Raw genomic sequence first — 15,332 nt, forward strand, 5'->3', positions numbered from 1 at the left:
AAGATAGAGGAGTCTTAGAACTTTAAAATACGTTTGTCCAGGACATTCACCTTCACTTCTTTCTTTACACAACCTCCCTGCACCTTATCCCTCTAGTCTACGCACTGGGAGGATTGAATTGCTCACATAAGATGAAGATTGAGTCAGCACATGCTTTCCTTTTCATCCCTATATTCTCTATAATGCTTTTACTCTGCTGAGGATGGTATTACCTGCCCAACCCAAAGTAAGTATTCTCTGGGCTCTTCAGGGAGGCTTGGGCTAGAAAGGGTACCAAGTGTCTTCCTCAGCAGCAGGAAATATGTTTATTAGTTCCAGGTGCAAAAGAATCAGGGCACACCTTCCTAAGAGCCCTAATGAGTAAAGACAAGGTTGGCCTACACAAGATCCGAGTTTATCTTCTTATATAAATTTTTGGCAACCACCGGCTCCCTATAGCAGTGCTGGGACAAACTAAAAAACAAAGTCAAATCCAAGTGGTATGCGTGGTGGGGGATGGGTTGTGTGTGTAACTTCCTACCAGTCCTCAGTAGGTAACTGACCCCAGAAGCCATCATACTAGAGGTAAGGTACAGTTAGTATTCAGACTGAAGTTGTTCTAAAGAAAACAAAGGGTTCCAGCAAGAGGAATCTATGTGAGACACACAAGCAGGAAGCTGAGCTGAGCCACCAGTGACTAGAATAGAAACAGGAAATGGGCCCAGGAACGAGCATATAGAAATCTGCGGCAAGCACCACAGGTTCAAGCAGGCACCAAGCAGTATCGGGACTGGAGCAGCGTGATTAAGATAGAGAATCGGACTGGCTAGCCCTGCCAGAGAACTAGCTTTCTAGAGACGGGATGGCTACTTGCACAGGGTACATGCTGCTCTGAACATTCTGGGCAGATATGACAGGGTGGGTAGGGATTTCCTTTTTCAGACTTTGTGAGAGTACCTGGGCTATAATTCAAGGGGACTAAGCACAGATACACGGTCAAATATTAAGAAAACAGAACAGCCTAGCTCTTCTGGGTACCAAAATTACTAGTGGTATTTCTGTTACCCCTTTGAAAATAAGCTGGCAAAAACCATTGGTCCTGCCTTCTTTTACCATGATAAGTGACAAAAGGGAACACAAACAGTATAAAATTAAAATCCTTCAAACATTCCAATTTTCTAAGCTTTTAGAAGATTTCTTTCACCCCCCTCCCCCAACCCCCTTCAATAAACCCAGATGACAAAAAACTGGCTCTCAAGCTCAGGTAGGCAGCAAGAACCTAGGGGCTATTCAACAAAGATTGCCCGGCTGGTGTGGTTCAGTGGTTGAACATCAACCTATGAACCAGGAGGTCACGGACTGATTCCCCGTCAGGGCACAAACCCGGGTTGTGAGTTACATACCTAGTAGGGGGGGCATGCAGAAGACAGCCAATCAATGATTCTCTCTCATCATTGATGTTTCTATCTCTCTCTCACTCTCCCTTCCTCTCTTAAAATCAATAAAAATATATTTTAAAAAACAACAACAGCTCTAGCTGATTTGGCTCAGTGGATAGAGCATCGGCCTGTGGACTGAAGGGTCCCGGGTTCGATTCTGGTCAAGGGCATGTACCTTGGTTGCGGGCACATCCCCAGTGGGGAGTGTGCAGGAGGCAGCTGATCGATGTTTCTCTCTCATCGATGTTTCTAACTCTCTATCCCTCTCCCTTCCTCTCTGAAATCAATAAAAATATATTAAAACAACAACAACAAAGGTTTATTACTGAGTATCTGCCTGATTCAGGAGGTCAGATATAGACCTAAGTCTTCAAGCAGAGGTACCAACATAATCTTTGTGAACATGAAGAAAATGCTTAAAGAAAATGGGGAAGAATTCCTGAGGAAGGGTATTTAAGCTAGGTTTGCTGAGCATTAACCAAAGAGAAGTGGGGATGGGGGTGCACACGACATCTTAAACAAAAGGAAAATGGCAGGAAGGATGGAAGGACCAGGAGTTGTAAGGAGCTTAACATATACCTGAGTAGCCAGAGATGAGGCTGTAGAGGTATGCTGGGAGCTGTGAATGGTCAAACAATAGTGTCTGGACTATAGACATGGGGTGCAAGGGCCCCTAGAGCACCCACAAAACCCTTAGTTGTGGTCTCCCACTCTCACCCACCAGACTGAGACTTTTTAAATTTTACCAGACACAGCAAATTTTATTCCGAAGTCCCCATATTTGAAAACTTTACTCTCAGCTCTCAGAATATAACTCCTTGCTTCTAAACCATTAGACAAATAAATCGCCTAGGGATTTTGTTAACAGTATTGGGGTTCTATAAAGCTTGGGCGAGGCCCAAGGATCTGCATTTACAGGTGATGTCTATGCTGCTAGCTAATGAACCACAGTTTTTAGTAATGAGAATATAACCAATTAAGTTAGCATTAAGCAGGACACTGTGTTCTAGGAAGAAAGGCATAGAACAGGGCTTGCCCCATCCAACACAGGGAAGCCAAAGAACCAAACTCTAGTCAGCTTTCCACTGTTTGAGGTGATTCCCTAGTTGCCTAGTTCCTCCAGCAGGCCTGCCCTATGGATTTGCCCATCTTCCTTTTCTTATCCCTTCCTGTCCCTCAGCTGCCCTTTTTACAACTCATCTGTGCCTCCATCACAAGGCCTGGGAAAACAAAAGTGTGATGGAAATCCATTTACGCTCTTTATTTTAGGTTAGGACAAGTCTAGTAAAGGTTAAATGGCAAAGAGGTTGAAGCTTTTGGCTAAATGAGAGAGAATCCGATTGTCCGTGTCTTTCCTCTGCTGGGTAGGATGTTACAGAAAGTATTTCATCTGAAATATAGAGAGCTGGATTTAAGCCCTAGGCCTGACCCTTAGTTTCTTATGATGTAAAACAGGAGTGATTATTCAGTACATTTCAATTCCTGCTCTTCTAGGAGGACTGGTATAAGCTGTAGCTCCTTTCCTGGCCTTACTCCTGCCCTCTAAGATTCAGATTCTACAGGAACAACATAGTTCCCTACATTTCCTCTTTCTCTGTAACCCAAACTCTCAGAGCCTGAGAGCATCACAGTAGTAAAATACGAATGGTAATAGTTGTTACGTTGTTAAGTGGAATCTAAAGGACTTGGAAACCAAAATGATAAAATAATATAAATTTAACAGGCATTAAAAGTCCTAATCCTGTTTTCTACCTCACTCCTGCCATCAATAACTTCCACACCTGCCTGACCACAGGAAACAAGTACAATTTAGATATTCAACAGCAGCCTCTAAGATTTTTTCAATCACTTAGTGAGTGCCCTTGATTCCTTTCTCTCATGACTCCCAAAAGATGTACGCATTTACACTCTCCTAATATTCTGCCAATCTTCACCCTGCCTTATACACATGGTCTTGAGATGAAGCTGAGGCATTTGAAATGACTTCTCCTTCAATGACTTTCAAGAGTGCTCTTTACCTTGACACCTTTCCCTTGCTCCTTTCCTTTCCTCCAGTCCTCAGAAACCAGGTCCTCTCCTACCTAAAATGGATCCCAATAACCTCTTTATGACAAATCCAACTTTATACTCCTTGAAATATAAATTTGGTGGGAATCATCTTCCTCCCTCCCTTGGCTTCCAGAAATATGACACAATCCTGGTCCTCCCTCCAATCTCTCCAGCTATATGTTGGGTGTTTCTACACAATGACCAGAGACATTGTCTAGGCCTCTATCTGGCTCCTCTCTTCAGACTTCATGGTCTGGAAGGCCTACTACATTCCATGGTTTAACTATTAACCACTACACAGACAACTCTCAAACTCTATTCAGACTCAGCTTTTATCAAGTTTCAGTCTCTTATCTCCAAACAGTCACTAAGCATTTGTTTTTAACACATCTCACTATAGAAAACTTATCCTAAAAAATGAGCTTTCCTATTAACCTTTCTATTCTTGTCAATGAGATTTCTTTCTCCCCGCCTCATCTCCCCTAGTCAATCAAGCTAATTACATTTTTCACCCACAAGAATCTACTTATTCTCACTTCTATAGATTCTTTCCTGCTACATCTCATAACTGGGACTAGGCAGCTATGCAAATGAGAGAGAGAGAGAGAGGAAGCGAGAGAGAGAGAGAGAGAGAGAGAGAGAGAGAGAGAGAGAAGGGGGAAGAGACACACATAGAACTCCACACTTCTTGCCAGAAATATTTCAATTTATCCCCTTTCCAGACTCTTCCCCTTTTAAACTATACACCAATGGATCATTTTTTGTAAAACATTAGTTTTATCATGTTATTGCCCTAATTACATATCACCAGGCCTGTAAGATCAGAACCAAATGCCTTACTTATTAGCCCAGCAGGGCCCCAACCCCTTTGATCTAGCTTTCCTGTCTGTAATGCCCCACCCCAAGAAGCCTGATTCTGACCAGCCTCCCAAATGTCATCTATACTGCACCCCACCCCCACTAGGCCTCTGGTCAGGCTGTACTTTTCCTTTCCAACCACCTAAGTACATCCATTATCTCCCTCATTCTAAACTTCTGCCATTGATGTCTTCCCTCAACTATTTAGACATACATGGATCACTGACTTCACCAAACTCTGACAGCACTCACTAAAACATTCAGGCACATATTCATCTATATCACTAATGAAATAGAGGAGGATTCTTTTTATTTTTTCAAAAGGCTAATTCAAAATTTATTAAATGCCTACTATATTCAGAGGAGGATTCTTAAGGGTAGCAACCATGTCACATTCACAAGTACAGATTTAAGAGTTCAGTTTACCTCAGAAGTCATTGAAGTTCAACCCATGTCTATTGCCTACCTGCCTTCAATATAACACCCATAGCAAACAGTACACCAGGTTTTACTCCAAGGACAGGAAACTCACCTACTGAAAAATTTAAAAAAAAAAAAAATCCTCATCCTCCAGATTACAAAGGAACTTGTATGTCACATTTTGGCTTAAACCTATAGGCAACGTGTAGTCAAAGGTTTTAAAGCAGTAATGTTACTTGCCAGGTTTGATTTTTTAAGGTGATCATTCTGGTAATTATGTTGAGGACTGACTTGGAAGGAAAAGAAAATGAACCATCAGGAGGCAAGATACCAGGAGAGGGATAAAAAAAGGCAGTGGGGAAGGACAGTGGGGAAAAACCATTTCTGAGGTAAACTAGGATTTGATGACCAGTTTATGGAAGGGATACAGTGATGGGGGCTAGCGTGGAGGTCTAGCAGTGCAAGGGCTGTCCTAACCCACGGATAAACTACACAAGGGCCACAGCTGCAGGTAGCCTTTCTCTCCCAAGTCTCTTTTCTACCACTATTGACAGTCTTACCTCTAGATCAGCGGTTCTCAACCTGTGGGTCGCGACCCCTTTGGCGGGGGTTCGAACGGCCCTTTCACAGGGGTCGCCTAAATACATCCTGCATATCAGATATTTACATTACGATTCATAACAGTAGCAAAATTACAGTTATGAAGTAGCAATGAAAGTAATTTTATGGTTGGGGGTCACCACAACATGAGGAACTGTATTAAAGGGTCGCGGCATTAGGAAGGTTGAGAACCACTGCTCTAGATCATCATGAGTAAAACTATACTGTAAGTCACCATTATTTCTAGACTGGCTTCCTAGTCTAGTAATTTTTTTCTTCCCCTTTGAAAGGACTACCTAAGCTCATGGTTCAGCTATGGCATGGGCAACGTCAGCACCACCTGGAGCTTGCTAGAAATGCAAATACCTGCATCCCACGCCACACCTTCTGAGTCAGAATCTTTCTGGTAGAGGTCAGTAATCTGTGTTTTAATTTATCCCCAAGTGATTCTTACTGCATGCCAAAGTTTGAGAAGCACTAATCTAGCTTAACCTTCATGGCTTTCAATCCTATATCCATTTTCCATCACTAAATAGAAACCCTATCCCAAGTAAACTTTCAAGACTAAAATGTAAATTTACAAATGTGCCTCAGTAAGAAAAATTTGGGAAGCACTCATTATTCTAGGGAAGCCACATACACTTGGATGAATCACTAAAATAGAAGCTTTTAAAGAAGCAAGTCATTCTAAAGAAATGTCTATAATCAAAAGTCAGTTACCAATTTTCAGAGTCCCTTAAAGGTTTTCCCCAAAATAAAGAAAATTAAAGACTTAATGAAACACCTGAATATTTGCTCATCCATCCCTTTAACATAAGGTGAAGTGGTAGCTATTTTATAAGATAAATGACAAACCCCAAGCCCAAATTCTTCCTAAGCCACTGCCAGGAATCACAAATAAATTAATCAATTCTCTAAAATAGAGTTTGGGCCGTCGCATAGCAGTCTGTGATACCTGCCTTGCCCTAGCAGTGAAAACAACAATCTGATAATATGGTCAAGATGTCCCCTGTCAGGCATACATTTTCTGGATGAGCAACGTAATGGATACTGCTCAGGTTCCTTCGTTCAATGAGTTGGAGCCATTGTCATCAGGTACTATGATGACAATAAGCTAGACACAGCAAGTCAGGCCCTGACTGAGTTTGCATTAAGTTATTGAAATTAATATTGAGATAAGCACTGACAAGAAGCATGGGTGCTAAGAGTATATTACAGCAAAGAAACCTGACTGTTTAAACTAGTGGCTCTCTATCAGGGCTACAAATCAGAATCACCCAATACAGCTTCTAACCTACCAAAGCCCAAGCCCAACCCCAAATCAAACAAATCAGAACTCTGTGAACCCTGGCTAGTGATTTTAAAAATCACTCATTCCCCTTGGCATCATGGAGCAAAGCAACTTCATATACAAGATGGTGCTTCTCTGTGTACAAGGATGTGGAAGTGATTCCAGAGGGCATATAAGGTGCTTTTACCTATGTCAACAAGTTTTAGTTTCTATAGATGAGTACGCAGGCACTGAATTACTTTTTTTTTTTTTTAAATATATTCCATTGATCTTTCACAGAGAGGAAGGGAGAGAGATAGAGAGCCAGAAACATCGATGAGAGAGAAACATCAATCAGCTGCCTCCTGCACATCTCCCACTGGGGATGTGCCCGCAACCCAAGTACATGCCCTTGACCGGAATCGAACCTGGGACCCTTCAGTCCGCAGGCCAATGCTCTATCCACTGAGCCAAACCGGTTTCGGCGACTGAATTACTCTTAACACTTTCTTATGTCTTAAATATTTCAGGTTTTAAAAAAAATTAAAACTGCCTTTTTAGTGAGGGCATCATAGGAGTTATTTAAGCTCAGGAAGAAGCTTTTTGAGGAAATGATCTTGAAGATGTAGTCTGAAATATGAACTGGAGGAGTTAGGAGAAGTGTATTAGGCAAAAAAAACCCAAACAAACAAACAAAAAAACGGTCTGGAAGCAGAAATAAGCATAGGGCCTTATAAAAATGGAGAGAAAGCTGAGAGCAAGGTAAAAAAAAAAAAAAAAAGACAAAGTAAAACTTCTCAAAGTGCCATCCCTGGACAAGCAGCATTAGCACCATCGAAGAATGTCAGAAATGCAATTTCTCAGGCCACTCACCAGGCCTACTGAATCGAAAAGTGGGACAGCCGGGGGAGTGAGGGATGGGGGGTGGACTCACGACAAACAGCCTAGGTAATATTAAGGATTTGGGATTTTATTCTATGATTAATAAAAAATAATTGAGAGATTTTAAATAGAGGGATAACATAATCAGAAGAATAGCGGCTAAATGGTTTGGCATCAATAGCTGAGCAAAAACTCAAAATCTAATTTTTGTAATAGTCAGGATCAGAAACTATACTGAGTGTTTAACTCTAGGGCAGTGGTCGGCAAACCGTGGCTCGCGAGCCACATGCGGCTCTTTGGCCCCTTGAGTGTGGCTCTTCCACAAAATACCACGTGCAGGTGTGCACGTACAGGGAACGTTGTGGAGTGAAAGAAGATGTAGTGTCGAGGATTGAGAAAGGTATGTTGAGATGATTTGGACATATAGAGAGGATGAACGAAAGGAGATAGACGAAACAAGTATACAAGACGAGTGTGGATGGGAGAGTTGGAAGGGGTCGACCTCAGCAAACGTACCTCAATCAGATTTTAGCAAAGGCCAGCTTAGGAGTACCCTAATTAAGTTAATAACAATGTACCTACCTATATAGTTTAAGTTTAAAAAATTTGGCTCTCGCCCTAACCGGTTTGGCTCAGTGGATAGAGCGTCAGCCTGCGGACTCAAGGGTCCCGGGTTCAATTCCGGTCAAGGGCATGTACCTTGGTTGCGGGCACATCCCCAGTGGGGAGTGTGCAGGAGGCAGCTGATCAATGTTTCTCTCATCGATGTTTCTAACTTTCTATCACTTTCCCTTCCTCTCTGTAAAAAATCAATAAAATATATTTAAAAAAAAATTTGGCTCTCAAAAGAAATTTCAATCGTTGTACTGTTGATATTTGGCTCTGTTGACTAATGCGTTTGCCGACCACTGCTCTAGGGTCACAATCTTATTGCCTTTAGGGCTAAGTGGTAAGGTGAATGAAGAGAGTGATGTGGAAAGTGGAGGGGCTGCCTGAAACGGGTAAACCTTCAGAATCCCTTAACACAGCTGCTTAAGAAAGTAGAGGGCCCTTTGTAGGGAATCCTGATTTCTCCTTTCTTCAGATGTGACTGTTTCCCAGCCTGGTAAGGCAAATCTGGCATCAAACCAAAATTTTAAAGAAAAACCATCTTTTGTTTCTTGCTTCAAGTAGCAGAGGGATAAAAAGCAAGTCAACAAACAAGATGCCAATAACCCAGCCAGCTCACCTCCCACATGGAGTTTCTACCACAGAGCAAATGACCCATTTGGATGAATCTATAGTAGACGCCTGGATTTGGGAATGCTCCTTGTGATTGGCTGCCCAGGAACAACTCTCTCTTGGGCCCAAGAAGCTGCCAGCACCTTCACTTCAATAGGTCAAATCAAAAGCTCTTGGTCTCAATAGTACAGGGTTCTCAACCCTTAGAAGACATGCAATATAATTATATGCTAGGCTTCTCAGGACTAAAAAAGTACCAACTACAGTTCTGTTAAAAGATCACTAGAAGCAAGCAGAAACTTTTTGATGGGATAAGGAGCAACTTTACAGCACTGGCAGAAATCCACCAATTTGGATTCTTGCTACAATAGTACCTCACACCCAGATTTAGCCACAGACCATAGATGGTGAGGGAGTGGTTACACATGACTGACTAAATCAGGCTGAAAAGCATATTCCAATAAAGTTCAGGATGCAGAAAAGAATTGCAACAGACATTAATGAGAAAGGAACAAAGAGGGATTGCCTTATTCAGATACTTCTTCCCCCAAATCCTCAGTTGAGAAAGCCTTAGAAGTCCCATCTGACAGTGGCTCTTCATCTTAGCCTGAGAAGCTAGAATGACAGGTGCTGAGGGATTCCACAGACCTCATCCTACTAAGGTTATGGCTCAGAGATCTTCAGGGGAAACCAGGGAAGGCTTTATGATAAAGAGAGTTCCTGCCTCCTACCTATTCCTCAAAGATCCAGAAACCATTTTTCCCCCCAAGTCAGACTAATTGAAGAGATAGGCTTCAATTCCAAGTTGAATCAACATTTCAAAAGATTCTTGTCTGGGCATGTGTGGCTGAATTTCCATTTCCTAACTAAAACAGAATTGTAATGGAGGGTTTGCTACCTACCGTCTTACTAGATTTTGGAGTAGCCCATTTCATTCCTGAGATTAATTTTCAGAACCTAAGCAACTTGCACAAGTGTTTCCAGAATCAGCCTACTATTCAATGGTTGGTGCAAACTGCCTTTCAGGTAAAAAGCACAGTCCCCCCACCATGCCCTCTGGGATGATGACAATAACATTTATGGATGCCTAAAATGTACCAACACTCTCTCTATATTAATCTCTTTAATGTTAATGACCACCCCCTATGAAGTGGATATTTTTAGATTCACTTTACAGATGTGAAAATTAAGGCATGGACAGGTTAAGTGACTTGCCCAAGGGTGAAGAGTTAGTGGCAGAGTAAAAATGCAGACCCAGGAACTCTGGTTCTAAAGCCCAAACTCTTAATCAGCAGACTACACTGCCTTTCTCAGGATACAGCCAGTCCATTCCATAAACACTAATCAAGCATTTGGGCACCAAGCATCCTACTAGACAAAAACACCTATTCACACAAAACACAAACCAGAAAAACTGCTTTTACTCTGCTCATGTTCAATATGACAATTTATGCTGAATGCATCCCAAATCCTACCTCTTAGCTAAATGCTAAGACAAAAACCTAAAAATTAAGACCTCAAAAGTAAGGTAAAAAAACTACACACACACAAAACATCCATTGAGACTTCTCTGAACTTTGATGGAGAGCAGATAGTGCTTCCAACATCTCCATCTTGCTCTGTCTCTCATATGGTCCATGCCTAAGAGGCCAAGATTTAAAAACAGAAATCTCTAAACAGAGATCATAAACCTATTCCCTGGGCAGATAGTAAAAAAAGACAATCTACAAGGTCAGTCCATAAATTCCTATACAGAATCTTGAACCTGTAACCAAGAAATAGCTTTGTTCATTTAGCTTAATACCACCAAAACATCCAACCAGAAACCAGTTTTCATTGCTTTCCTCTCTGCCCCCCATCATCTTTTAGAGGGTGGTAGGCATACTCACAGGCAAGCTCGAGGGTCTTGACTGAAGACTCAAGTTCATATCTTCTTGCCCTCCCTTACTGGAGGTCATTGAGGGGGTTGAGGATGCCTGAGACCCAAATGAATCTTGAGATAACTCCTAAAACAAGAAAAACAAAAGCTGTGTTATAGCCTGGCACTGACAAACCAAACAAGCTTGCTTTATGATGAAAGGGCTATGGGACTCTCATACAGGGGAAACTGGGTGGGAGAGACTGCCCAACGCACACAATGTCATCCAAAGGCAGAAAATAGAACATGTGTCTCTCAGGTAAAATGTCAACAGTGGATATAAGACTCTTTTTGATGGCACTGTTCATCATTTATCGCCACTCACAGAGAGAGCTGTTCCTTGGGGTTAAATTCTAAAGTCTAGCTAACTACATGTTATATTTATCAAGGAATGAGACTAATTAATTTAAAAATGACAAGAAAAAACTCATGAACCACTGCATTAAAATGACTACTACTTCCTTCAAAGTCATCACCTTGGGATGCGACAGTTTTCCAACAATGCCACCAATGCACAACATTTTTAACGTACCTATCATCACTCAATCATTTCTCCTCTTTCTGCTCTTTAAAGAATAAAATCCAAGGCAGCTTCATCACCTATCTTGTTCACAGACATGGCTACAAATAAATTTTAGCTATTTCCCAAAATCAAATCCATCCTCAAAAAAATAAAAGGATTTACCACCATTGAGAATATTCTACAGTGTGCTCTCAGCTTTGATGGAAATTTCATATGAAGGAGTCTAAAAATATTTTGAGCAATAGCAGAATGGAATAGCAGTTAGAATGAATGTACAGTACAGCATCCCAAAGTTATTGTTTTAAAAGAAGACCAAAAAATCAGTCCCATTATCTTCAACTTATCTTTCTATGCAACTTTCGATTGCCCTATTTTTTCATCAATAAGGAGAGGTAAAGGTTTTCATGCAGTTAAGAAGGTTATGCCTTTATTAGTTCAATCAATCCAGTTAGCATGTTTATCCAGAATTTAATTGGCTTTTAAGTGCACTTTAGAGAACCAATCTGTATGGCAAAGTTCTCATGATACCAATCCCCAAGCTATCGGTGGTTACATGTAAAGAAGAGAAAGAGGAAGGGGCATCTTACCTGTGGTGGAGGGAAGCGCTGCTGGGAATAGGCAGTTTGCTGTGACTGCTGAGACTGGGGCTGAGGGTATGCAGCCTGCTGGGAGAGTGTCGAGGATGCTGGCTGCTGAGGTTGCTGCTGCTGGTAGGGAGACTGTGCCTGTGAGTAGGGGGGCTGCTGCTGGGTTGTAGACTGTTGGGAGGGGTATGGAGTTGGAGACTGCTGATGTGGAGGCTGGGATGGCTGCTGGGAATATGGAGGCTGAGCGGACTGGAGCTGTGGTGGCTGAGACTGTGGCTGCTGCTGATATGAAGGTTGGGCATGAGGTGTCTGGGATGGTGGTTGCTGGGAGTAGGGTGGCTGCTGCTGCTGCTGGGGGTGAGGACTTTGCTGGTTATAATATGGAGTCTGGCCCTGTTGACCATATCCACCGGGGCCTTGTTGTCCATAAGGAGGAATCTGTAGGAAAGGAAAGGACACATTTTTTAGCACTGACTCTTCTGGATGAAGAAAGGTAAGGTAGCCCTGGCCGGTGTGGCTCAGTTGATTGGAGTGTTTTTCAGTACATTGAAAGGTTGCGGGTTTGATCCCTATTCAAGGCACATATCCAGATTGTGTGTTCAATCACTGTGAAGGCACATGCAGGAGGCAACCAATCGATGTTTCACTTTCACATCAATGGTTTTCTCTCTCAAATCAATGTCCTCGGGAGAGGATTAAAAAGAAAAGGAGAAGTGAGATATGCCCTGTGAATGGGTATAGAAAGCAGCAAGCCAAGCCTCACACTTAGCTTAGAAGGCCCAGAGTTTGTCCACCATCCCTGTTTAATGAGTCAGGAAGGATGGCCAAGCTGGATTACCAGTTGGTTTATTTACAAGTGGACCGCATTCATCCACAGGAAATTTACACTATTTAATATTTGGGCCATTTACAAGAGTTCAAGAGCAGCTGTTTTCACCATGGGCCTACTCTTTTTATCATGGCCTAGACTTTTTATAAGCACTAGGAATCTGTATCTTAGCCACAATGAATAGTCAACAGCAGCCTGGCTCAGCCGACTGAAAACCTAGGATTTAATAATCCAGACAGTGTGCAAATCACTAAGTTACTCTGGTTCTCTATTTCATTTAACCTTCATTCAAAAAATATTTGAGAGCCTACCTGCTTACTTGTACCAGGCTCTAATTCTATACACTGGGAATACATTTGGTAAATGGGCAAGCACTAACCCCCCACCAAAAAACACACCAACGATATCTATCCCATCTCTCCTCCATTTTCTCATTGAAACAAAAGTGACCCAAAAGTGACCGTACCCTATTTTTTATACTTTGCTTTAAAGTTTAAGGAGTAACTCACCATTTTCATTATGAATATCACTCAAATGTAAATGATAGAAAAAGCTGTCAAAACAAAGTGACTATAAAAAGATAATGATACAGCCCTAGCTTGTCTGGCTCAGTGGACAGAGCAGCATCCATCGGCCTGCGGACTGAAAGGTCCCGAGTTCGATTCCGGTCAAGGGCACATGCTCAGGTTGCGGCCTTGATCCCCAGGAGGGAGCGTGCAGGAGGCAGCCGATCAATGATTCTTATCATTGATGTTTCTATCTCTCTCCCCCTCTCGGAAATAAAAAAATATATTTTTAAAAAATGATGTGGGTGACCAGACAAAAGATGAGGGAATCTTTACATTTATAAAGGACTGTTAGCATCCTTATTGTTCACTCTTCCCTTTTTCTTCTACCTTCAGTCCCTTCTAAACTAATTCATCATTGTGAACCAGACAGGACACATTACGAGTGGTTTTTCTTGGTAGCAGTGGATAGGTGCTCAGCTACTACCTTTCTTTCTTCCCGAAACCTCATTCAGAAGGTCAAAGAAGACAGATATGTACAGCCTGTGGCTAGGGAGCAGTTTTCCCTCCAGCACACATGGAATGGTGCCTTAAAACCATGGCCTTGTAAGTAGCACACTGTAACTAACAGCCAATTGGCCTATGCTTACAAGGGGGGTTTGGAAGCCAAAGACATTCTTTTTTTAAAACAGTACAGGGTTTGTATGTTTTTTGTTTGTCTTTTTATACTTATCATGCCATGAATTCATAGGGAATGAATGGGTTTTAGCAGCTCAGGCTCCTTTCCATTGGTTCTCATAAAGTGGAGCAGGCTGAAGTTTCAGTTGAACCCAAATACCTTTCTCTTTGGCTGCCTTCTTTTTTCTGATCATGTTCTTTCACACGGTTCAAAAAGCTATCTCAGTTCTTACAGTGTTTAATATGCTCAATATGTACATTAATTCTCTTGGCAAGAATCTTGCCCTTAATTTGTTTGTTACAACAATGCCCACTACATTCTGGGTGACACTGTAGACTCCTCTAGTTTTGCTATGGTAACATTTGTGGGGCATTCCCTTGATGTCTACAATATCAACTTTCTAGTAGATTTGCATGTATGTGGCCAAAGGAAGAACTCCATGTTTCCTAAAAAGCCTAGAACACATATAGCAGGTGCCTCTCCTCTTTCCCTTTGTGTTACTCATTTTGGCTAATTAATGGAAGATGGTGGTTCCAGCTGGAAGGCCGAAGACGTGTTCTGATTCTATAGCTCAAGACCAGGTCCTGGACAGATTAAGGGTTAAGGTAATAGGAGTCACCATCTACCTGCTGTGCATAAGAGAGGCCGCCCATGGTATTCTGCGCCCGGCCCTGCATGGTCATCGGGTACCGCTGTGGGGTTTGGGTCCCATATGGCTGCCCTGGGTACCCGTGTCCTTGCTGCGGTCCTGACGGAGGTCCCTGTTGTTGTGAGTATGGGTTAGTTCCACCATATGGCTGAGGTCTCATCTTGCCCATCTGATCCATCGGACTGGATGGCTACAAAATAAAGAACATTTCATTAACCTGAAGCTTTCATGGCCTCTGGCCAATATGAACACAAACCAAACAAATAGGTCTGCATTCCACATAGAAAAAATAGTTATGAAAAAATAATGGTACAGATCCAGTAACCCTTGGGCAAGTCATTTAACCTTTCTCAGAACCTTGAATTATCATATATGAAATGAAAATACCCCAGTCTGTGACAGCATCTTGTAAGCTATATACTACTGCTTTGTAAAGGTGGTATTACTTGAGATCCAAGGGACAGACCAAGTGTGGAGCAATGAATATATGTACTCTATGGTGAAACAACCAGAACAAAAGCCCTGCAATTGAGAGCCAACAGTGCTGCTATATTCTGCCATGATCTTGTTCAACACCAAAACTGATGCTTCAACACTGTGGTTGGGAATTCGAATACATAAGCATCTACACATTTCTGTTCTTTTAAACAGTGATATCTTTTTTCCTTGCATATCTGTAACCTGTTTGTACTATGGCACACTTAAATTTATGTTTTCTTCCAAATGAGTAACATGGTTAAGTTACAGTTGTTAAGGGAACTGTTACTTTGAATTTACAGCCTTGTGCATCTTATCTGAAAAGTTCATCTCCTTTCATCTTCAAGAGTTTGAGGGTATAGGGAGGATAGAACTTTTCTTCTCTCTTCAAAGAACAAGACATGAAGGTATAGCAAAGTACCAATAATGAAAGCGCAAAGTTCAAG

The 15,332-nt window shown here is 41.9% G+C and overlaps 1 protein-coding gene across 6 annotated transcripts in view; it reads right to left on the minus strand.

The window, feature by feature from the left end:
• ARID1A (AT-rich interaction domain 1A) overlaps window positions 1-14,595 on the minus strand; it is a 47,430-nt gene extending 32,835 nt beyond the window's left edge. For 3 of the 6 annotated variants that reach the window (XM_023760965.1, XM_006097305.3, XM_014463090.2), the window contains exons 1-3: window positions 14,387-14,595; window positions 11,747-12,184; window positions 10,608-10,724 (exon numbers count right to left, since the gene is read on the minus strand). In XM_023760965.1, the coding sequence (XP_023616733.1) occupies window positions 10,608-10,724; window positions 11,747-12,184; window positions 14,387-14,587 (756 nt within the window). In that variant the 5' untranslated portion in view covers window positions 14,588-14,595. Of the gene's footprint in view, window positions 1-10,607; window positions 10,725-11,746; window positions 12,185-14,386 lie in introns of those variants that run through there. The other 3 variants (XM_006097306.3, XM_023760967.1, XM_023760966.1) reach the window with 3 other exon arrangements.
• Window positions 14,596-15,332: the final 737 nt, after the last annotated feature.

Source organism: Myotis lucifugus, unplaced genomic scaffold, assembly GCF_000147115.1.
Source record: "Myotis lucifugus unplaced genomic scaffold, Myoluc2.0 scaffold_197, whole genome shotgun sequence".
NCBI lineage: Eukaryota > Metazoa > Chordata > Mammalia > Chiroptera > Vespertilionidae > Myotis > Myotis lucifugus.